The sequence below is a fragment of the Protopterus annectens genome, chromosome 12.part0 (assembly GCF_019279795.1).
Source record: "Protopterus annectens isolate FY-2018-M chromosome 12.part0, PAN1.0, whole genome shotgun sequence".
NCBI lineage: Eukaryota > Metazoa > Chordata > Ceratodontiformes > Protopteridae > Protopterus > Protopterus annectens.
In genome coordinates, this window is record NC_056746.1 from 338,504,501 (window position 1) to 338,530,008 (window position 25,508).

A 25,508-nucleotide genomic window follows, 5' to 3' on the forward strand; every position below is an offset into this window, starting at 1 on the left:
CCACCTCCTTAGAAAACAAAAATGGAAAAAACTAAGGGTAATGCTGCTCAACGCCAGAAGTCTAAATCTCAAGATGCAGGCACTTGATGCACTCCTCGGCATGGAGAACATCGATGTCTGTGCAGTAACTGAAACCTGGTTCAAGGCTCCTGAGAGCACCCCAGCGCTACCAGGCTATACCTCGTATCATGCTTTTCGGACCCAAAACCCGGGCCGAACCACAAAGGGAGGGGGAGTGTCCATATTCATAAAGGACACCCACACCTCCAGGTTAGTAGCAACACATGAAGCATCAGAGACCATACAGGTGCAACTAACCATAGGCAAAACTGCTATACAACGAAACCCACTCAGCCTTCCTGAAGACATTGGAGGATATGAATGTATCACAAAATACCATCATACTGGGAGACTTCAACTACCCAAACAGATTGGGTACATTATTCCAGCCCTAATATCCTAGCCCAAAGGTTCCTGGAATTCATAAATTCAAATGCACTGGAACAACTAGTCACCTCTCCCACTAGGGGAGATAATATACTAGACCTGATCATCACAAACATGGGGACAAAATGCTCCACACTGGAAGTATACCCCTCACTAGTGAGATCTGACCACAAACTAATCACCCTGGATATACATATCCCACCTCCACCCCCAGCACAAAAGACCACAGTGAAAAACTTCTCAAAAGCAGACTTCACTCTTCTTAAGACTGAGATGGTATCCATTAAGCCCACTGTGCCAGTGGATACCACATCCTACAATGCCGAATCCTTCACAAATGCTTTTTATGGACATCTCCAAGAATGCATGGATCATGCAATCCCAAACAAATCCAAGTCCCTCTCCACCAAATGTAAGCGTCCTGTCTGGTGGACCTCAGCCATAAACAAATTGTATAACAAAAGAAGGAAGCTACTGCAGGTCAGAGCGAAATCCCATGAAGGGAAGACATCTCTGATCAACATTAGCAGAAAACTACGTTCTCTCATAAAAACATCCAAGGCAAACTTTGAGAGAAAAATCGCTAAGGACACTAAAGATAACCACAAAGCCTTCTTCAGCTATGTTAGAAACCTGGATGGAAACCCTCAGATATGCTCAGAGTTGGTTCACAACAACAAAAAATACACTGAACCCACAGATATTGCCAACATTCTGGCTGACAGGTTCAGTGCAAATTTCTCCCCTCCTTCACCCCCAAAAGAAGAAATACTTATCCCAGCTGAATGTAATCTCTCTGTCATCTCAGATGTCCAAGTGAGAACCGCCCTAAACAAAGCAAAAAACACAGCATCAATGGGACCTGACGGTATCCCGGGGTGCATGTTACGTGAACTCCAAGAGGAGCTAAACCCACACATAAAAATGCTATTTAACCTTAGCCTTACTTCGGGATATGTACCTGAACACTGGCGTACAGCAACAGTGGTCCCACTCCACAAGGGGGGGTGCCTCTACAGACCCTGGAAACTACCGCCCCATAAGCTTAACTAGCCTGGTCTGCAAAGCCATGGAAAGAATCATTATGGAACTCATAAACAGAGACATAGGGGACTTACAGACAACTTGACCCCACCCAGTTCGGGTTTGTAAAGGGCAGATCCTGCCTTTTAAACCTGGTTGACTTTTTCGAAACAGTCACTAGAGCCATTGATGAGGGCAAAGCAGTCCATACAGCATACCTGGACTTGGCTAAGGCCTTCGACACAATACCCCACTCAGGCATCATAGATAAGCTAAACAGCTTAAAAGTAAACCCTTATGTCACTAGATGGGTTGCAAACTGGCTAAAGGACAGAACCCATAAAGTTAAAATCGCTGGAGCAATGTCAGACTCAAAGCCAGTCACAAGTGGTGTCCCACAGGGATCTGTCCTGGGACCCCTCTTGTTCGGCATTTATTTCTTAGATGTTAAAGCAAACATGGGAGGGCTGTGGCTAACAAAGTTCGCAGATGACTACAAACTAGGCGCCATAGTCGATACACCAGCAGACACACACATCCTACAAAAAGGCCTCACTGAAACAGACAACTGGTGCCATAGTCACGGCCTTAAACTAAATGCCAAAAAATGTATAGTCATCCCTTTTGGAAAAAACAAAGTACCCACAAATTATCACATAGACAGCAACCCACTGAGTACGGAAAAAGTAATCAGAGACCTAGGGACCCAAGTAGACAGCGACCTCTCATTTGACACCCACGTTGCCAAAGTGGTTAGAAAAACATTCTACCTTGCACACCTCATCATGAAGGGATTCACATCCAGATCCAAGGATGTCATTGTACCCCTATATTCCTCCCTCATCAGACCCATGATTGAGTACAATGCCCCATTTGGTATGTACCTCACCCGGCATTTGCAACAGCTGGAGAGACCACAAAAGTACCTCACCAAAAGGATCAAGGGTCTCCAACATATGTCTTATTCTACCAGACTAAAGAACTTCAGCTCTATTCAGTAGCATACCGCCTGCTCAGAGGTGATCACTGCCTGACGTACAAGGCCATGTCCAATCAGGATCTGATGGGCATGCTCCACCTCAAAAAATCCAAATCCATCAGGACCACGAGAGCTAAAGACTTAAACCTCGGCACAAGTATGAATAGGACATGCTGGAGGGATAGATTCATAACCCAGAGGCTTCCCATGCTTTGGAACAGGATCCCAGTTCGTATTAGGCAGAGCCCCTCACTGACTCTCTTCAAGAGAAATCTTGATGAGTGGATGGGAGATCGTAAGTTTACCCCAGGGGTCACATCTGTGTCACTGCTAGACAGGGGCACAGTAAACTAATTCTATTATATAAGGGGACCTTCATTGTGTCACTACTAGACAGAGGCACAGTATTCTAAATTTATTCTGTACATTTTTGTACCATTTCATGGGGTGGCAAAAGCCACATCACTATGGCTAGGCTTACAAATGCCCCAGGGCAGATAGCCTAGTACTATACTATGAAACTATGAAACAATCCAATGCTTGATTTTCATTTATTTATCACCAGCTAATGATACACTATCACTCTTGCTACAAAATCAGGTTTTATTTGACCACTACATACTAGGAATATTTAACTGTGTGCTATTTAGAAATACAAAACAATTGTAAAGCAACCAAACTGTTTCACTCTTACTAGAAGTCAGTACTATGGACCACAAAAAGCAACATCTTCAGCTGACTAGTACACATTAAATAATTTCCTTCTTGGTCTACTACTCAACAAAGCAGTGCTATGTTTGACTCTTAATACCATCTTGATGTTACATTCCTTTCTTGGTTTACTAAACAATAGTAATACTCTAGAGCTATTACCTTAAATAGAAAGTCTAATGGTCCAAGACACAATCTGTCAAATCAACTCTGTTTTGGCTTGTGTTACTTAACACCCTCTGATGCACAGTTATACCATTCTGCATAGATATTTGACTTCAACAAAAATAAACATTTTAAAAATGTACTTAAACTCACCTTGAGATTTCTAATCTCCCTTATGTCTATAGCCACTTAGTACTGTCACAGCTGAAGCGACATAGCTTAGGTTGCAGTTCTTTTGCTTTGCAATGACAGCATGGCATGTTGGTACAGGTGAGCTAGTTGGCATTTTTTTTTTTAATTTTTAATACAACAGAGATGCCACCTCTACTTAAGGTATCCAACTGTTTGATTTTTGTTCGGATTCTCTTACAAAGTTAATAACACAGGTTCTGCATCAACCTGCATACAATGACAACAGGAAGTACACAACTGTAAGATCTAGCATTACTGACGAATTCTAATCTTGAGTGATTTTGTACATTACAATAGCTACTATAAACAATACAGTATGGGGTAGTGAGTTGAAAAGCACTTCTACTCCCTGAGAAATGCAGATGATACAGTAAGGACACCACCCTACTCTTCCTCTGTACTGAAGCGCAGATAGTAGCATGGCTTTAGATGACAAGCTTCCCGAACCAAGAACAATGTCATCAAAAACGTATCACACAATGACGGTGCTTGGAAATACGACTGTGCTGCATGGGACATTTAGATAAAATTAGTTTTATAGAAGAAGTTTGACATCCAGACACAGCCTACAGCAACAACGGATACTGCCATTTTAGAAGCACTGACAAGGAAAGTTGAGCACTGAACTTTATCTTTAAGCTGTATTGCACTCTTTCCCTTCACTATCACAATCACACCATTTCACAAAGGGCTTTAGGAAAAAGTGAATACAAATGCAGTGTTTTCAAAAAGTTGTAGCAGTGTGACTTTTCTGTCCTAGTACTCTAATGAAGAATCAAAAGCATTTAAACCTTGGACCACAACTAGCAAATCTCAACTTATACTCTCAAAATACAAAGTTTAGATAAGCAAAGACTTATACACCGGATGAATACTTACCAAACAAAATGTGGATGCTTGAAATAAATTTCCCTTCACATGTAAAGCTGCAAGCTATTAGAAAATGTGGAAAAAATGTCCTACCTATTTTTACCTGGTCAGGCTGGGTGAGGGTTACAAAAGCTGATGTATCATCTATCCAAGACACCAATATGTTACCTGAAAAGCACAAGTACAGTCTGTTTAGTTACATGTCTAGTGACTCTCACGTTGTAAAGTACACATTCCTGACTCTCAATACTTGACAGAGCAGGCCAAGAACAGTCCATGTAACCTAAATGTTAGTTTTGGTAGAAGCATAGCATATATGAGGGAATCCATTGGATGGATGCCATACCTGGACAATCACATGAACTGCACACAAACTAGCATGCAAACCAGTAGAATGTACCCCTCCCCAAACACGCACAAAAGAAATGCATGTTTCTGGACAGCAAACATTTTCAGTAATGAAAAAAAACTGAAATGACAGTCTCACATTTGGCTAACCAACCATTAAAACTTGTAACTTAATGCAGCCATGATTAGACATGCCACACCATTTTCATTCTTGCACATCATTGCACAAAATAAAGTTAAAAACATTAGTAACCAAACAATGTAGAAAATTGAAAAAAACACACCAAACAGCCAGTATATAGCAGCAAAGTCTCCTTTATCTCCACAAGACCTGGTACTTCAATGGGTCACAATTCATTACAAAATAGTAACAGTCTTTAAATAGAATATATCATAAATTATTAATATATTAATATACATGAAGTTTATAATAATTTTGAGTAATTTTGTAGAAGAAATATTGGGATGTTCTCTCATAAAACATGTATTTAAAAATAACAATATGTTTTTTTTTAGAATGCTTTTTTCCCTCCATTTTTTGAATTTAATTGTATAATTAATAGAATAATTGATGTAATTGATTTGTATTTAAAGACTGTTACTATTTTGTAATGAATTGTGACCCATTGAAGGCGAGATGCCGAGGTACCAGGTCTTGTGGAGATAAAGGAGACTTTGCTGCTATATACTGGCTGTTTGGTGTGTTTTTTAAAGTTAAAAATATGCCTGCCACGATATACATTGTGTATGACTGCGTATACCAAAACATATTTGCCAAGACTTCAAATGGGCTTACCCAGAGTTCATAATTCCATACTCTAACACACAGTTAACGTACAAAACAATGCATGAAATTATTTGATGATTTCGGTACTGATATTTCTGAAACTGTTCCAATTAATCTGGTGGGTAAAAGATTTATGTCTATCATACAGTGATGGAAAGACTCATTTAAAATTAAATTCTACAAACTTCTGTTAATAGAGATGAGTCACTGACTGGTGGATGAAAAGTCCCCCAGTGCCAGTATACTTAAGGCAGCACACCTGATGTTTCACAAGCACTTGATACACACACACACACACACACACACACAGTATAAAAGGACAATTACCCCACCACAATATTTTATTCTTCTAGCACTTAAGGTATGATTACATTAGTCTAGTATCACTTAACTGTAACATTTAAGCATGATGTAACTATATACACACAAATAAAACACAAGATAAATATGGCTAAATTCCAATCTTAGCATAAAAGGTAAAATAGTAAAACTATGTAAGCAGTAAGAACCCAATAAGATTATTTTTTGTTTTTTGGTGGTCAGGAAAGGAATGTGCCAGTTAATTCCTTTCTAGTATTTGAGAAAAAAATGTTACATCAACAGACAGCAACACAGAAATCAACTAAAACACTCAGAAATAGGCTGGATTCAAACCAGTTACCAGCAACAAAGGAACACAAGTAAACGAAAGACCAGTGAGAATAGGACATACTGAACTAGCCGGACAACTGTAAATCATAAATCTCACAGGCTGGAGTAGCTGGAGAATCAAAAAGCATTAATCCAATTTTGTGAAATTATGGTCAACTCTCTCATGGATGCAGGGGTTGTCTAAAATGAAACAGCAAAGAAAAGTCTAAAGGTACCCTGCTAGATAAAATGACAGGAAAAGATTTAGAGTACAGCTGATGTCAGATAAGAAAAGCTTAGTCTTTGTTGTTTGGCAGCTTCCTGATTTAGACAGTATAAAGCTACAGTAAAACAACAAAATAGCAGCTTATAGCAATGCTAAGCAGTGCTATTGCAATTTGATGCGGTAAAGACTTGAACAAGTGCTATGTTGCTCAAAAACAAATGTAAAAAACAGGTGTCTGGTAAGAAATGCTGATTTTAAAGTTGTGAAGCTTTCATGTAAAATGGATGCAGGTTTTGAGTAACTTTGGATGACTCAAATACTAAGGCTTCATCTCCCTAAGTTGGGAGTAACTCAGATGGATGCAGGAGATTGCAGTTAGGACACATCTGACTGAAGGCTGCTGGTACAGGGCTCCGTTTTGAGCTTTTTTGTATTCATTAAATTGTTTAATGTAGTCTGCTCACTGTTGCTACATAAGCTCCACATTCACGCGGGTTTATGCTTGTTTTAACACAGCTCCACAGAGTTAGGTGACCAGCCAGTGCTCCGCTGTATTCATCTGTTTACCATGCACCATCATATACTACTACATAGTGGGGGTAACCATTGGCAGTTACAGATGCAAAAACTTCAGTAGATAAATTTTCCCACAGCAGCTGCTCATGATCTGAGCAAGAAGTGTGTTTAATCCTTTCTTTTCCTCTCTTTTTTTTTTTACATTACTCTTACTTTCCTCACAATTCTCCTCCCTACACACCTTTCGCTAATTTTTGCTTCTCTGTAGTTTATTTATTTACAGGTAATAATATTAGTTCCTATTAGTAAATTGTTTTTACATGCAAATCTTTCCTTTTTTGACTTTATAATTATTCTGGAGTTTTTTTGCTTGTATTACACTTCAAATGTTGTATGTTTTTATATATACTGTGGAGCTTTTCTCCCCGGGCCTCTACTGAAAATGGAAATATATCCAGCTAGACTAGCCCGGTCAACAAATGTAAAATAAAATAAAATAAAATAAATAAAGAAGTCTTTAAATTGCACTTAGCTGCTCAGAGAGCAGCTTAGCTGTGCTCTTGCCCCTTAAGCAGTCCCAAAACCACCAAATCTACAATATTCTCATACCATTTAGACAACCCCCACTAGTATAGATCCTTTATAGAGCAACCCATTAGTAAAAACCCCACTTACAGCACCCAGTTATACCACACCCCTCCATTTTCTCTCTCTACTGCAAAAACAGGATTTAACCAAGCATTATGGATGGTCCATTTCCCTCCATTTCGGCTACCAGCCTGATTGACATGGGTATCCCGAGGCAATGTAGCAACTGTCTCATGTACACTGACAACCCTCTACTCCTAAGTCACCCAAGTACAATTTGTGAGAGATGCATCTACACTAAGAATCTGGAATCCTTGCTCTCTCATGCTCAGAACAGTAGCATTGAACAAGTTTGTCAGATGAAATACTACACCTTCTATGCAAACCATGCATTAACACACAAACCATCATACAAGGAGGTACTCACCAGAAACCTACCTAAACACTAGAGACCTTCCACACTAAACATGCTACACCTATTACAGCAACTATAGCACTCAATACACACAAGCATCAGTCTCTCACCGAATAAGCCCCTGAAGCAAAGCCCATCTAAACCAAATTTTTTAGCTGTCTATTGGGTGCCAAGATCCGTCAGATCTCACATGCACTCAAGTCTCTCAAAAATTACCGTTATGACTCCATCCTAGTTCATATAGGTGTGAATGACTTCAGACGTACCTCACTGAACTACATGAAGAGAGACATGACACAGCTCTCTGAATGTGTCCTCCAGAGCAGGTATGTCCTTAGCCTTGAGCAGCATTCTACCCTCACCTAGGATGATACCACAATATAAACAAAAAAGATCGACTTCAACAACTGGCTTAATTTCTGATATCATTCTAAGGGGATTCAGTTCCTGTTAACATGGGATGACATGTTGGTAGACCAAAGCTGCTTTGCCAGAGATGGTCTTCCCCTGTCACCTCTAGGCTTTCTGTTACTGGCCAAGGCACTTGGCAATGTCTCAAGAGCAAAATTTCCAATGTGAAAATATCGCTCACAAATAAGTTATAAAGTTTATGCTGCTAAACGCTAGGAGTTTAAATCAGAAACTGCATTCTCTGAAAGCACTCCTCCCCCTGGAAGATGTTGACATCTGTGCAGTCACAGAAACATAGTTCAGGGCCGCAGAGACCACCCCAGCCTTGCAAGGCTACAATGCCTTCCACACTTTTAGACCACAAAATTAATGTGTGAGAAAAAGAAGTTATGTACTCAATATAACGTTCCATCTGAGTAGGTAATTTCATTTGTCAGCAACCTGTGGGTATCGGATCCGACCTGGATCCGAGACAGCAGCTTTCCAAGCTAGAGATCTGAGCTCCAAGCTCCTCCCCCTTACACATAATGCCCTGTCACCTCCTTCCAATCCCCAGATCGCTTTTGCCCATCTATATAATCTCACCATGACAAAGCAACAACCTGGAGAATCCTAACCTAAGGATTAACAAATGACCTGGATAAACCATCCTAGTGATCAGAAAACCAAAGAACCAGGCTAGGGGGAAGGAGGGAGGGTCGGTTGCTGACAAATGAAGTTACCTACTCAGATGGAACATTATGGTGAGTACATAACTTCTTTATCTGAAGTAGGAAACTTCATTTGATCATCAACCTGTGGGACAGAGTCCCCAGCTACCAAAAAAACTTGGGAGGTCCTCAAGGAAGAATATTCTGGAGCACTGCAGAGCCAAAAGCTGCCCTTCCTCTAGACACTAAATCCAATTTATAGTGAGAGATAAAGGTATGAGAGTATGCCCAAGTAGCCGCAGAACAAATGTCATCCAAGGGAATTCTCGACCAGAATGCAGCTGATGCAGCCATAGAGCGGGTAGAGTGAGCGCGAACCCCAGTAGGTTCTGGCAGGCCAGATAGTTTATATATGAACAAAATGCAACTGGAAATCCATCTGGCCAGAGTCACCTTTGACACAGCTTACCCAAGAAGTGTTTAGCAAAAGAGACAAATAGCTGATCAGACTTGCGGAAGGCCGCTGTTCTGTGCAAATAAAACGGTCTATGAAGTTTGTACTCCCCTTTATTTTGATAGTTAGGGAAGAAAACTGGGAGATTAATGAACTGATTGATGTTAGTCTCGGAGGCCACTTTAGGTAGGAAAGATGGGTTAGTCCTGAGAGAGACCCTGTCCTTATGGAAAATCAGATACAGGGCTCTAATACAGAGAGCTTGAAGCTCCGACACTCTTTTAGCTGAGGTAATGGCTACCAAAAAGGCAGTTTTCCAGAACAAGAATTTCAAATCAACAGAAGCTGCAGGTTCAAAAGGAGGTCCAGTTAGAGCTTGAATGACCAAGGTTAGATCCCAAGGAGGGACGGGGTTCCTAACAGGGGGTCTCAAGAGAAACGTACCTTTCAGAAAGGTCTTACAAATCTTGGTGGAAGCGAGGGGACTGAGATTATCTCCAATGTGAAAATGCGAGATGGGCGCCATTTGAACCTTTACAGTAGAAGAACTGGCCCCTTGCTGAAAAATAAGTGATAGAAAATCGAGCACTGCTGGGATTGGAGCAGTGAAAGGGTCCAATTTCATATGAGACGCCCAAATAGAAAACCGCTTCCATTTACTATTGTAAACCTTCCTGGTAGACGGCTTATGCGCCGCTACCAGGATAGATCTAACTGCAGATGAGATACCGGGTGTCCTAGCAATTAATGGAACTGGATCAACCATGCTGAGAGCTTGAGATCGACCAGGTTCAGGGGTTTCAATCTCGAAGGATGAGATATTAGATCCGGGATGGGATCCAAGATCCAGAGAGGAGCTATAAGATGACACCGCAGGCACGGGGATCCAGGTTTGATGAGGCCAGAATGGGGCTATGAGGATAATCTTGTTCAACCGACGGGCTTTCTGTAAGAATTTTGTTATCAATGGAAGAGGAGGATAAGCATACAGAAGACCAGGTGGCCAAGCATGAACTAGAGCGTCTCTGGGGCTTTCCCCCGGAGAGGGAATTAGAGCGAAAAACTCGCTGCACTTCATGTTGGAAGGTGACGTGAAGAGATCGCAGCAAGGCTGACCCCACTTGCAGAAGATCTGTTTCGCTACTAAGGGATTCAGAGACCACTTGCAAGGCGAGAGGATAGTTCGACTCAGTTTGTCCACTAGGATGTTGGACCGACCCAGAATGTGCGTTGCTAACAAAAAATGGTTGGTGGATATCGCCCAATCCCAAACTCTCATGGCCTCTCGACAAAGAGGGTAAGACCTGGTCCCCCCCTGTTTGTTGATGTACCAGACCGCCGACATGTTGTCTGACAATCGCAATAGTCCCTGGAGGGAGAAAGGCATAAAGGGCTTGCAACGCTAGAAGCACCGCTCTCATCTCCAGAACATTGATATGCAGAATGGTCTCTGTCTGAGTCCACGTACCTTGAACAGTTCTGCTCGCGTAATGCCCCCCCCCAAGGCGAGAAGCGTCCGTGGTCACCATGGCTTGGGGTTGCTGCATAATAAATGGTCGTCCTTCCCGAAGCTCTCAGGAGTGGAGCCACCACAACAGAGAATTTCTGCACACTCCGCTGAGAGGAATCGGCAAGTCCAACGGATGGTGAAGGATGGACCACTGAACCTGTAATGTCCACTGGAGAATCCTCATGGGCAAGCGGGCTAAGGGCACGAGGTTGATTGCCGCTGCCATAGACCCTAGAGCTCTCAGGACTAACTCCGCTGATGAGGCAGGTGATTGAAGAAGGCTAAAACATGTAAGGTCAAACTGCGAAGTCTGTCTGACGTCAAGAAGGCCTTGGTCTGAAGCGTGTCTATCCTGGCCCCTATTAACTCCCAGACTTGAACTGGTTGGAGGGATGACTTCTTCAGTTTATGGTGATCCCCAAATGGGATGCTAGAAGTAGGAAACAATCCCTGGCTAAGCAGAGTAGATGCCTGGTGGGGGCGGTCAGGAGCCAGTCATCTAAGGTAAGGAAAAACATGTATTCCCTGAAGCCTCAGGTGGGCCGCTACAACTGCCATGAGCTTGGTGAACACCCTGGGAGCTGTGGTGAGACCGAAGGGTAGGACCCTGAACTGATAATGACTGGCCCCTAGCCGGAAGTGGAGAAACCTCCTGAAACGCCTGTCCATGAAAATGTAATAGTACGCATCCTTGAGGTCTATGGAGCACATCCAGTCCTTCTCCTGCAGCAGGGGCAGAATGGATTGAAGCGTGACCATCTGGAATTTTTCCTTGGCAATGAAGAGGTTCATTGTTGAAAGGTCGAGGATTGGCCTTAAGTCCCCCATCTTCTTTGGCACCAAAAAGAACCTGGAGTAATTGCCTAATCCGGATTGTCCTGGGGGGGGATGTGCAGGATGGCTCTTTTTTCTAGCAGCTTTTTTACCTCTAAAGCTGCAGCCTCCCTCTGACTGGGTGGTACATCGGGGAGGCGCCTCGACTGAGGAGGCAGATTTATGAAAGGGATAGAGTAACCTCTGGATATTATTTGAAGCACCCAGCGATCTGATGTTATGGACTCCCATTGGGCCAAGTGCTTCGAAAAGTGCCCCCCGACTGCCTCCAGAGAGGAGCAGTCGGGCAACCCCTCAGGGCTACTGTGTGGGTCAATCAGAAAAGGGTTCCTGCAACCCAAAATTTTTCGGCCCCCCTCTGCCTCTGGGCTGGCATCCACCTTGTCCCCCTCCGCCTCTGAAGGATGAAGGGTCAGGAGGGCAACGGGACTGCTGAGACATCCGGAACCACATCTTTTGTCCTCTCTGGTTCCTAGAAAAGGACCTTTGAGGAGCCGAGAAGTGGACTCCGATGGCAGACAGCGTCTTCCCATCTTTCTCGCTCTGAATCAATGTGTCATGGACGGTCTTCCCAAACAGAGTAGAACCGAAGGGTGCGTTTGCGAAGGACGCCTTGAAAGGTTCCGCAAAGTCAAAGCTGGAGCCAGGCATGATGCCTTAAGGTGATACCGGATCCACTTGCTCTAGCGGCTCCTTCCATGGCATGGGAAAGTAGCCGCATAGATGTGTTCGAAACAGATTTGAGAGTGGCCATGCGAGCCGAGAAAGTCCGTTTGTCCTCGGCCGACATGGACTCAGGGGGAGACTCAGCATTTTCTTTCACAAGATCCTGCTGAAGTCTAATTACATGGGCCAAGTAATTCAGTGCCCTTTTAGAAAAGGTAGCTGAAGCAAACATCCGCTTCCCAATACAATCCACAGTCTGAGACTCCTTATCAGGGGATGGATCGAGGAACTATCCTGACTGAGTTCCCTCTTGGTGGCTGCCGCCACCACCATGGCATCTACCGGGGAACCCTTACTCCAAGCCGTCCTATCCACAGGGGGACTGAGAATCCTGTCTGCTGGCCTCCTGGGGATCGACCCTACAGTGTCCGGTTCCTTCCATGCCCTGGTAGTGATGAGGTCAATCAGGGGGTCAGCCAGAGGGGACACCAAAGAGGTAGATGGGCCTGCATCGAATGCCTCCAGAAACGACTCATCCGAGGAAGGCTTTTGGGTTGACCACCCCATTTTCAGGCAAAGCATTTCCATAATGTCTCCAAAGGAGACGTCATCAGGGGGTGACCTGGGGGAACCTTCCCCTTCTTCCAAATTGGTGTCCTCCGTGAGGGACTCAGGGGAGTCCAAGTGCCTCCTCTTACACTTACGTTTGTGAGGGACCTCCTCGGTGGGACTGTCTGAGGAGTGCTCACTAACAGGGCCGTGTTCCACCAGTGGAACGGGCTGGGGCATCAACGCAGGCTGCCCCTGGGACTGGATAATGGAAGAAAAGCCCAGTTGCAAGGGAGTGGGGGCGGGATCCAAAGAAAGAGTAGGGGGTCTCTAACCTCTCGGGAGAACCCTCTCCACCACGTCGAAAGCCGAGGGTGAACCAATCTCTCTGGGCTCCGTGGTTAACACCCTTGGACCAGGAGCGAGGATCGGCATCGGAGCCGAAACGTTCGGACCCGAGAGGGAAGTGTGCTCCGACTGAAACTGAGCAGAAGACACACAGCCCCCCCCGGATCCGACACACGGCTCAGAGAGCTCGGATCCAAAAGGGGATCCAACAAACTCAAGGGCATGGCCGGCGTCGAGGTAACTATAACTGTCGGCGCCGACACCCCGGCTCTGGGACTCCTCGGATCCGATGGCTCCGAAACCCGATAATGGATCGGAGAAGGAGCTATCGGGGCAAAAAGTGGGGCTGAACTCCCCCCGGGGGGGGGGGGAGGCAGCAGCACTCCCATCTGCATCTGGGTTTGGAGGAAACAACGCATCATCCAGTCCATATTAGCGTCGGAGAGACTGCAGTTCGACCTAGAAGAGGCCGCTGAAGCTGGCCAGGAGGGCCGCCGCAATGACCTCGAAGATGGTCGGACCTCCTTCTCTGGCTCCGGTAAGAAGCCTGGAGAACAGAGCCGAGGGAAGGAAGGCCCGGAAATCTTCTGAGGTGAGGAGTGCAGCTTGGCAGGTGGGGCCGAGGGGGCAGATTCAGCCCACCGCTTGTGGCTCCTATGCCTCTCTTTCTCCCTCTCTCTCTCTCCTTCTCCCTTTCTCTCTCTCTCCTCTCTTTCTTCTCCTTCCTAGAGTCCCTCTCTCCCTGAGAAGAAATGTGAGTTTGAGTCCCAGCCAGGGGAGAGGGAACAACAGGCTCAACAGCCGCAGCTGTGGCTGTAGCCACTGAGGGAGAGGAGGAGGAAGCAGACTCAGATGGTAGAAGACCCGCCAGAATCAGCTTATTCCTCCTATCCCTCAGGGCCCAGGGGTTAAAAGCTGCACAAATTTGGCAGCCCGACAACAAGTGCGGTACCCCCATGCAGAGGACGCACTGAGTGTGGCCATCCGCTGGGGAAAGCTTATGACCACACTCAGTGCACTTAGAAAAAATGGCCTTAGAGGCCTCGGCCATAATCCCAAATGAAAACACACACGCCCCTCACACAAACATCTAAGGGGAAAAAGGGGAAGGTACTAGGCTTTAAACTAGGAGGAACGGTAAAGGGGTTTAAACTAAGGAATTAACTGTTCACACACACAAAAACTAATAAGATTTTAAGAAACTTGTCTTACTCACAGATCGCCTAAAGCTCGGAGCTCGAGAAACCCGTGCTTGACAAAGTCGCAGCAAACGAGATCTGGGGATTGGAAGGAGGTGACAGGGCATTACGGGTAAGGGGGAGGAGCTTGGAGCTCGGATCTCTAGCTTGAAAAGCTGCCGGCTCGGATCCAGGTCGAATCAGATACCCACAGGTTGATGATCAAATGAAGCTTCCTACTTCAGATCTGAAGGAGAAGGAGTATCTGTCTTCATCAAAGATAAATACACCTCTAGACTGGTTAGACTGGAAAACTCCATGGATTTACTCCAAGTTCAACTGTGGGCAAGACCCCCCTCTCAAAGTCATCATTAGCTATAGGCCCCCTTCAATGAACCGTGATACACAAAGCTGCTTATTTGGACCTGTCTGAGTCAATCAAATTACAACCAAACACTCTAGTCATGGACAATTTTAACTATCCTTCCATTGACTGGGAAACTTATACGACTACCAATATGCTTATACAAAGGTTCCTGGACTTTGTTAACACTAATGCCCTGGAACAAATAGTATGCAACCCTACAAGGGGCTCAAATATTCTTGATCTGGTCCACACAAACATGAGTGACAGCTGCACCACAAGTATAGGACCCTCACTGGTTAAATCAAATCACACATCAGTCACATTTGAAGTAGCTATAACACCTGAACTCCTCTCAGGTAAAATCGGACTAAAATATTTCCCCAAAAGTAATTATACCCTCCCTAAGGAATGGCATAAATAATTTCCAAACTCCTGTTCCCAAAGATGGCATTGACTACTATATTAAGGTATAGGTAAATGCCTGACACAATCACTTATGCAAATGTATTGACACTGCTGTACCCGATAGGATCAAAACAAGATCCTCAAGTAAAAAAACAATCCTCTCTAGTGGGCATTTAGCCTTAATAAGTTATATAACAAGAGGAAGAAGTTGCTGTCCAAGAATAAAAAAAGAGAGGTCCCAGCACTGGACCACCACCCTCCTCTGCTTGAACAAACAAACAAGACAACTTGTATAATCCTCTAAAGGGAACTTCGATAAAATTTGCAACCATAGCTAAGGATAACCATAAGGCATTCTTCAGCTATATCTGTAACCTAAAAGGTAGGACCCAGACAAGTGCTGAACTAGCTATGGATGGCATCACAAACACTGATTCTGCGAACATAGCTAACCTATTAGTTGACAATTTGGTGAAAATTTCACAGCCCGGTCTCATCCTAACATTACGCAAAGCATTCCCTCTACATCTACCAAACCTTGCATCTCCAAACAGCAAGTCATTAATGCTCTCTCAAAGGCCAGAAACACAGCCTCTATGTGAACAGATGGCATCCCAGGTTGCATTTTAAATGGTCTAAAACATGAGTTAGCAACTCCATTAGGTACCTGCTTTAACCACATAGTACTGGTTTTGTCACCACTGAACGGAAAACAGCAACGGTCATCCCCCTTCATAAAAGGGGTACAGCAACAGATGCTGGGAACTACATGCCCATAAGCTTAACCAGCCTTATCTATAAGGCCATGGAATAAATCATCATGAACTTTAGAAATAAGGATATAGATGATCTCCAAACCATTGATCTGACATAGTTTGGGTTTGTGAATGGCAGATCTGGTGGACTTCTTCGAAACCATCACAAGAGCCATAGACAAAGGAAAATATGTGCATACAGCCTACCTTGACTTAGCCAAGGCCTTCAACATAATCCCACATTTGGGCATCACTGATAAACTCACCCAGTTGAATAAACACTTTTATCATAACGTGGGTTGCTAACTGGCTCATCAACAGATCACACTCAGTCAAAGTTGGGGATATTACCTCAACCAGCAGACCTGTCACCAATGGGGTTCCACAGGAGTCAGTGCTGGGCCCCCTACTGTTTGGAATATACTTCTCAGAATTTCAGGCCAAAACAGAGGGGCTGTGGCTAAGTTTGCTGATGACTGCAAATTAGGTACAATCACTGAATCCCCAAACGATGTCAATATACTTTAAGATGAACATACACAAAGCAATGATTGGTGCCAAAGCCAAGGACTCAAATTCAGTGCTAAAAAATGCTGCATTGGAGTGGACTTAAAACTCCCTTGCCTAGGAGTGGTGGAAGTCCACTGTCTAGGCCTCTGCTGGCTTTGGTGCTGCTGCCTGGAAGGTCTATCTCTGCGTTCTTTCCTTTGGACAGTTTTGGTTTGGGCAGGAAAGGACCAATGCTTAGTGGGAAAGTTCCTACTGAATCTGGGGGGTTGCACGCGCAGGAAGTCTTTGACTGTCTGCATTGATTTGGCCTTATCCTCTATTTTCTTTATTACTTCATCTGCTTTAGGACTGAACAATTGTTCCCTATCCAAGGGGGTGTCCAGAAGTTTTGATTTAACTTGATCAGGCAAAGCTTGTTCTCTTAACCATGCATGCCTCCTAATGATTGATCCTGAAACAGCAGCTCTGCTAGAGGCTTCTAGAGTATCAAACCCGCAATGCAGGGAATGTTTTGCCACTTGAGAGCTGGAGTGCATCAGAGCTCCTAGTTCTCTGGAACCATTACTCTCTGGTAAGGAGGAAATTTTCTGCTTTGAAAGTTCCAATGGGTTCTGCTGATATTTAAGCACGTGGAATTGGAAGCTGCGGGCTCTAATAGCTAAGATAGCCAAAGTGTATACCTTTTTGCCCCATCAGTCCAAGGCTCTGCTCTCCTCGTCAGGGGGTAATGGATTCTTGGCCTAGAACCCTTGGGTCCCTGGGTGATAACCTCTGGGTTGGCTGCAGGATTCTTGAATAAATACTTGTGGGTATCTGGTACCCTGTAGTATGTCAGGCTTTCTGGGTGCAAGAGGGAGGGCATCAGGGTTGAGGCCAGACTCCAGGAAGACATATTCCACTACATCCATAATGGGAGGGATGGCTAAGGGCTTGTGCTGTGGTAAGTTCAGGAACTCTCTCAATCTCTTCTTTGATTGGGGGTAGTCCTGAACTTCCCAATGGAAGTGTTTGCTGAGGGTATTTAAAGTTTCCCCAAATGAGAGGTCCTCTGGTGGGGATGCAGAAGGAATGGATTCTTCGGCACCGGAATCCTCAAAAGCAGTCAAGGGCTGCTGTTCAGTGTCTGAATTCAGAACCTCTGAGTCCTCTGACTCTGACTCCAACAGCACCTCTGGAGAAAGGTCCCTTTTTTTTTTTTTGGCTGGGGTAGCTTGAATCGACTGGTTTCCTCTACTGAGAATGATTAAATCCTCAGCCATCCAAAGTAGTTGCTGTGACTGAGCAGGTTGGGAGGGAGGTAGTTGTTGACTGAGAATCGAGGAAGGGGTCTTTTTGGGAGTGGTCTTGCTTTTAGGGCTCAGAGTTTCAATGGATTTGTGGGCTGTTTTGGCTGGTGGCATGGCCGTGCGAAAGGCCTCGGAAGCCATGCCTGCAAAGCGGCTCCAGACCCAACCGTGGGGCTGATGACAGACATGTCAGGAGGAGCATCGTAAAGTGACAGCGTACCGGACTCCAAAAGGGTTTTGGCAGAGGCCTGCGGTGGTTTTACAGCTGTCATCAGGGGCTGCGTAGGTGCTTCACTGAGTTCCACTGTGCTAGTTGACAGTAGGCTGACTGACTTCAAGTCTGTGTCGTCTGTGGGCCTAATCTTCTGTGGTCTATCTCTTTCCTTTTCTTTTCTCTTTTTAGGAATTTCCACAGTAGACTGACCAACGGATGCCATTTTGCATAAATAACTACTCTCCCTGAAATGCTTGGCTACAAAATCAGCTCTTCTACAGATGGGTCCTAGCATTAAATAAAGCACAGAACTGACATCCAGGGACGTTGTGGTCTGGGCCTAGAAAAGTCACACACAGGTTATGGAAGTCTAGGTGTGGTATTTGTTTTCCACAGTGGAGACAATTATTTACTTTTTCGGACATCGGTTAAGTGCAAGAAAAAGATCTCCAATGGGGCATTTAGCTTTAGTAGATTCTCTCTTCACTCTGACAATGGCCGACTGACTCACTTGAAACTGCTTCTACTTCGGGCTCCACAGCAAGAAAGACTGATGTAATGGCGTCGGCTGCCTCTCTTTATAGCCCTGACTACCTGACTTCAGTCTCAGGTGACCTGCAGCCAATGCAGGAGGGAAATCCTTTATTCTGGTATTTGGGCCAGCCGAGGGCTACCCAGCAGGGATAATCCACAAGTGATGACTGCAACAGTGAAACACGAAGAACATCGCATGTTGACTGTAGCCTAAACTTTGACCACCATATGTCTACTGCGGAAAGGAAAGCATTCTACATCACACATCTCATTAGCAAAGGCATTGCCTAAAGAGCAAGAGAGGTCATAACTCCCCTGTACTCGACCTTCATCAGACCAATAATTGAGTACAATGCTCCTTTTGGTATATACCTTACCAGGTACCTGCAACTTGAGACACCTGATATTTCTCACCAAGAAAATTCAGGGTATCCAGCACATCATAAATTGACAGACTGAAGTGACTGTCACTGTACTCAGTAGCACGCAAACTACTTAGAGGAGACTTGTGCCTGGCCTACAGAGCAATCTCAAATCCAAACTTAATGGAACTGTTGCACATCCGCAAGTCAAACAGGACAAAGTTCACCCACTCTAGGGACCTTATCCTCGCCTGCAACACAAATATGACCTGCTGGAGAGACAAATGTGTCTCTCAAAGGTTGCACGCCTCTGGAGAAGGCTACCAATTCACAACAAACAGAGCCCCTCTATGACCCTGTTTAAGCGTAGAAGCCATAAATTCCTGATGGGGACTTCACTTATGATCCTCCTAGATATGGAAGGTTGTTGCTGACTAAGATCTCGAGTTTTTGCAAGACCCTTTATATTGGGTTTCTCTAGTATTATATTCGGTACACACGGCTAGGGTTACAAAGACCTTTGGGTCAATAGCCCAGTAACCACATATGAATCTATCCAATGGCACTTATCAAAGACACTAGGGGAACTCTCCAGGGTCCTAACCAAACTTCCCCTTGTCAGTAAAAATACCACCTTAGGTCTTCCCTAAAAGGAGACAACTAGTCTAGTGGTTCTAACCTGGTGAACAAAAAGCAAACTATTATAATCAAGCCCTCTCTAGCGAAGACATGCAGCGTATTGCCACGTGCTACGGGTGTGACTTAATGCTAAATTAGTTTTAGGAAAAATTTAAAAGTCTTTAGGACTATAATACGTTAAAGAATAGAGCAACATATTTTTTTTTCTTGTTTAGACTGTTTAAAAGTACATGCAAAGTAAAGGAAATCTGTAAAATGTTACTACACAATCACATCTACAAGGATTCCAACTGGATTTTCTTACTTGCAGCCTTCCAGTCTGAAGGGTGGGTGTACCTTAGAGGGCTGAGATGGGTCTTGCTGGAAATTCAAAATTTTTTTACTGGTAGAGATTAAGGTGACCGACAGAAATGAGTACAAGTACCAGACAGCTCTAGGAACACAATTACAAACTATCTATGCAGCTTGCTGAGGCTGATCTTTTCAAAGGATCTTCAAGAGATGCAGTAATCAGGTCACAGAAGATCACTTATCTAGTTTAAGAAGTGAAGTAAAAAAGTATGTCTGTATTTAAAATGATACACTGTTCTTGCATAGCAGCTGCAGTTTTATGAAGTTAAGAATTTAATAGTGATTTTAGGTTCATAGGTATGCACTAAGCTACTGATTTTCAGGATCATAAGAAGCTAGTTCCTAGCCCTTATATTCTGTATATGAATAAATCAGAGAGAGTTTGAACAAGGATAGTTGGGTACATTTACACGTATCCCCTTATCCCTGAGCGACAAATGCTAAATCAGGAGTGAATTTGTGGCTACCCATCTCTCTGTCCAAATATTTGAACAGAGTAAAATAGTACTCTACTTTCGGTGAAACATACCTATCCTTCCAACATGCTCTATTTATTTTGCAAAGCAGACAGATCCCTTGAGTGGGTGTTAACAACACCAATGGACTTACAAATGTGCAGTAGGTCTGACAGAATAGGGTCTGTTAAAACTCTACACATGATGCAAATGTTGCCTCTCAGTAGGCTGTATGCTACTGAGAAAAGGGACAAGACATTGAGACAGTCTGCATGCTTTTTTATAACTTAGGCCCTTAAAATATTAGTGAGAAAGTGTTGTGGTTGTTCTAACTGTGACAAGTGTTTGGATATACATACATACTGAAAGGGGCATTGCACTTTATGACTGGCGTAATGACTGCAGAGTACAGTGGAATGATTGCATTCCCTGGTCCTGAATTTAATACCTTTAGATATAAGCTATCAACTAAAAAGGAATTCCTTACAACTATGGATACATGGTGATCTAAAGGCAGTTCATTGTCTATAATTACCCAGGTCAACTGAAGGACCACCTTCACGTAAGTGAATGATTGTGCCTGCTCTTCATTCAGCACAATGCCTTTTTTGAGGTTGATATTGAATAGTTTCTATAAGGACCAGACAAGTCATGTTTCTGGCTGATCAAGTTTGTTACTTGGCCCCAAAGATACAGTGTTTTTGGCCATAGATTGCACTCTGAGAACTTGCTCCTGGGGGGTCAGGGAAATGTAGATGTAGGTATGGGATTCGAAAATATTGAAAGGAGAAGTTTGAGCTGAATTAGTCCACTACCAGGCATTTGCTTTATGTTTGCCAGTGAATTATTGAAAGAGCTAGTCAAAAAATATAACAGGAACTTGAATGCTTTCAAGTTATTTCCCATGTATGGGAGAGAAACAGAGAAGACTGAAACAAACAAAAGGTGATCTCTGGGTCAACACTGTTAAAACATGTGCACTAGCATGGCTAATCTGTTTTTTTTTTTAGGTAATGCTTGCATGCACAGCTGTCCAATTTAGAGCAATTGCTCCCATTTAGACAGTATGCATTTTGTTTTTGAAAATGTATAAAATGTGTGCATTTGATGTGTTACTTGAGTATGAGTGCAGTGTCAAAAAAACTAAGTTTGGAAATGTAACAAAGTTAAGAGTTCAGAGAAATGCTATAGCTGATTTTCCTGCCACTCAGCAATACATTTACAAAAGATGCTGAAAGGAAAAATATAGAGGAAAACATCACATATTTGAAGTGATTATTGTTATTACAATGGCAGCATTAAAATACTGACATGGAATTTTAATGGCCTTAGTGGTTTAGAAAAGAGATAAGGATACTGACTTGTATAAAGAACTGTAAGGTACCCATACTGATGACAAAGGAGACGCACTTGGAAAGGACAGAGATGAACATGTCAAGTTGATAAAGGAATTCCAGGGGGATATTTATAAGAATATTCAGGACAAGGAAAGAATAATAATAATGCACATTTTTTTTAATGAAGTATCAGAGGCGAAAATTTAATTGGGAAGGCTCTTCTCTGATAAGTTGTGTCTGAATAGAGAACCAGGCAGCGATGCCCTCTTTCCCCTTTGTTATTTGCATTATATTTAGAGCTATTAGCAAAGAAAAAAAGGGGGCTCAAATTCAGGGATATAAATGTTTTTTGTAATCGAGAAAAGCTGGCTTTATTTGTAGACTATTTTATTCTGTACCTGTTGAAACCAGAAAAGAGCATCTCAATGTTGAAAAACATTTTGAAGCAGTCTCAAGTTTCTGTGTGATATAAAATTAATGTAGACAAATCAAAGGCTGTAGCTGTAAACTATGTATCCACACATGAACTGGTTAACAATATCTATATTTAAGAGGACATGATAAAATGAAGTATTTGGGATATGGGGTAAAAAGGATTATTTTATGACATTTAAGGATGTGCTGGAAGAGACTAAAAAGATCATACAAAAACTGAGAAACCAGAAGTTCTAGTTTATACATAGCAAGATATAAACTGTGCAAGTTTTTAATCCCTTTAGTTTTATATACAGGTCAGGGAAAGTTTTATCAACCTGAGGAAAAGTTGTGGACGGTAATTAACAGAGTTGAAGGATTTTATCTGCGAAGGGAAGAGGGCAAGGTACAAAGTGGGATAAGCTGATCTTCCAAAAGAACAAGAAGATTTAGGATTACCTGATTTGAAGGGATATTTTAGAACTACACACACAAGGCTCACATACATAACCATAAGCAGAAAGCCATAATTCAAGTGGAAAAGGATGATGATAAAGCAGGGGAAATTAAGAAACAAGGACAGAAAATGGATTCTGGGTGCAGATTCCTACGGAGAATAGCAGCCATACACAATATTATATTCATAAAGTAACAGAAAGTATTCTAAGAACTAAGCCAAAGCATGGAGAAAGATGATTCTGCTGACAGGGATGCCTGCAATCAGTGGTACAGAGAATAGGCAAGAGAAGGTCTTGAATTTACTTGAGAAAACAGGCAAAGAAACCAAGGTATTGGGAGCAAATAACTAGAAAGGGAAGAGACCAAGAAGATTTGGACTGCAGGCTAGAGATTGCCTTCCCTGTCAGTGGCTAATATAGAGTTATATGCAAACAGAAAGGGACAGGGGAATCCTAATTGAAAGACCTGTTCAGGTTGTGAAGTTTTAGTTGAATCTAGAACAGAAGCTGCTGTTAAAAAGAGGGATACTTAGTACAGCATATAAAACATTGCTTGATACATATAGAATTCATCAGACGAAGTTCAAAAAGATTGGGAATAGAGACTAGATAAACAATTCACAAGAAAACAATTGAGAGGATATATCTAGAGGCGCCCAAATATGCAAAGTCTAGAAGACTTAGGATTTTTGCTTGGAAGTGTTTATGTAGGTATTTTTACACCCCAACACCAAAGAATTTTTCCTCAGGCAGATGGCAAATGTTGGAGGTGTGATGGCGAAGAAAAGGGTAACTGGGAACATACGCTTTGGGAATGTAATGAGTTAGCATTCTTTGAAAATTCCCTAGAGAGTACGATCAATTACTGGTGGAGCAAAACGGGTGTAACAAAGGAAATTATTTTTTGAGATGGGATACAGGATCTGAATTGCCTAGACTTAGTAAGGCCTTGCTAACTTTAATTCTGATGGCTGCCCAAAAGCAAATATTAGAAAATGGAAATCAAAGTCTAAACCAACTGTATCTGAAGTACTGAATACTGTAACAGAGTTAATAGAACTGAAAGTGGGATCTTTAGACAAGGGTAGGAGCAAACTACATAGAAAAAATGGAACTTAGTTGGAATACATACAGAATAATGTTTTGCAGCAGGAGTGAGGTTTAAGGGAAGGTGGGAACTGAGCAATTTATGTAATGCTGGATTAATGACAGTTGTGTAAAAGCATGTATGTGAAGTATGTTTGTAATTGAACGTGTTAACATGGTTTGTTTTCTTTTATATACATGTACTTTTGCCTATCTCTTAAGTAGTAATTCAATAAAGGGGTTTAAAAAATACTGGAAACAGATTCTATACCCCAGACTTCCCCTGCATCTAAAAAGTTTGGTTCTCCCATACCTGCAGCAGGCAACAGTACAGTCCTAGAGGATGTGTCTAGCCACAATGTCACACACCACTATGGGACTATGACCACACCAGCAACCAGGAAATAGCCTGCCTGAAATTAAAGCTACAAGCCACAGGGTGAAGCATAGTTTTTGATTTATTCTTTCATTTTTATTTGCAGATGGGGAAGATGGTCTGGGGGAATGGAGGAGTCCATCAAGTCAAGGGACAAGAAATTAGCCGTCTCAATACTAAATAATGGCTGCACATTCAGTCTAGTAAGAGGATGGACAAATCACACTATTCTCCCTCTAAATAGCAATCTAAAGACTATTTCTGTAGGAATTCTATTCTCAGCACTGCATTGAGAAAATGACAGTATTTTCAGTAACACAATTCAAAGCACAAAATACGTGCACAACAGTCCCCTTGTTTGGTAAAAAAGAAGTCTAATTTCCAGTCCAAATGAATGGATACAGCCTAAAACAGCATCAGACAAGAAATAAATCAGAAAGAGGACTTTCCAAGATGGCTGCACATTGATCAACAGCTTCACCTCTCCCAATATGAAAAAAGAAAACTGTCACTTTTCGCAAATTCAGCTACTGGCTAGTAGGTACACTGCCTGGATGCCAGCAAATAAGAAATTAAGAGAACCTGAAATAAAATCCACTAGAAAAGGTGAGGAGAAAACGATTGGGAAGAATCCTGCAGCTGTTCAGCAAAAAGCATTGCAAACTCCAGCTTTGGTGCACAAAATGGCTTCCAGTAATCTACAGGCAAAAAATCAAATGTGATCAGAGCTGACAAATAAAAACACTGAAGTATATGCTTTAGTGTCCTGTCTATTCCTAGACCTCTCAAAAGCGTTTGATACTGCTTCTCACTCTAAGCTACTAACTAAACTATCTGATCTCAACCTCTCCACCTCCACTATTCTCTGGTTCTTCAGCTATCTTACTAATAGGTTACAGTCAGTCAGATGGTAAACCACCTGCTCCCCTTTTTTACCTATCCATACAGGAGTCCCTCCAAGGCTCTAGTCTATGTCCTCTTTTCAATATGTTTACTAACCACCTCCACTCATCTAGCAGCACCTCCTCCCTTATACAATACGCAAATGATTCTACTCATCTCCCTCTCTGATAACATCACTCACCTTCATTCTATTACTAAAGCATGGCCAACTGATGGCCTTCCAAGATATAAACCAGGTCACAAGGGGCTGCTGGCTCAAAAGGCTGACGAATTAGGCATTGCAAGACGAAGGTAAAATCCCAAGGTGCTACTGGATCTTTGAAAGGTGACTTCAAATGTTGAGCACCTTTAAGAATACATTTGCAAAGATGGTGGAACATTAATGAGCAATCGTCGAAACGGTTATGAAAATTTGAGATAGCAGCTAAATGAACTCTAATGGTAGAGGTTGAGGGTCCCAATTGAAATAAGGTGACTAAGTATTCCAGGACCTTATCTACTGGAGCCAAGAAAGGATCAAAGCCATTTTCATCTGACCAAATAGAGAATCTTTTCCATT

The 25,508-nt window shown here is 43.0% G+C and overlaps 1 protein-coding gene across 1 annotated transcript in view; it reads right to left on the bottom strand.

The window, feature by feature from the left end:
* The window catches only part of PARN (poly(A)-specific ribonuclease), a 1,015,251-nt gene that overhangs the window by 242,399 nt on the left and 747,344 nt on the right, over positions 1 to 25,508 (bottom strand). The window contains exon 20 of the mRNA XM_044088915.1: positions 4,481 to 4,555. Coding sequence (XP_043944850.1) covers positions 4,481 to 4,555 — 75 coding nt within the window. The remainder of the gene's footprint in view (positions 1 to 4,480; positions 4,556 to 25,508) is intronic.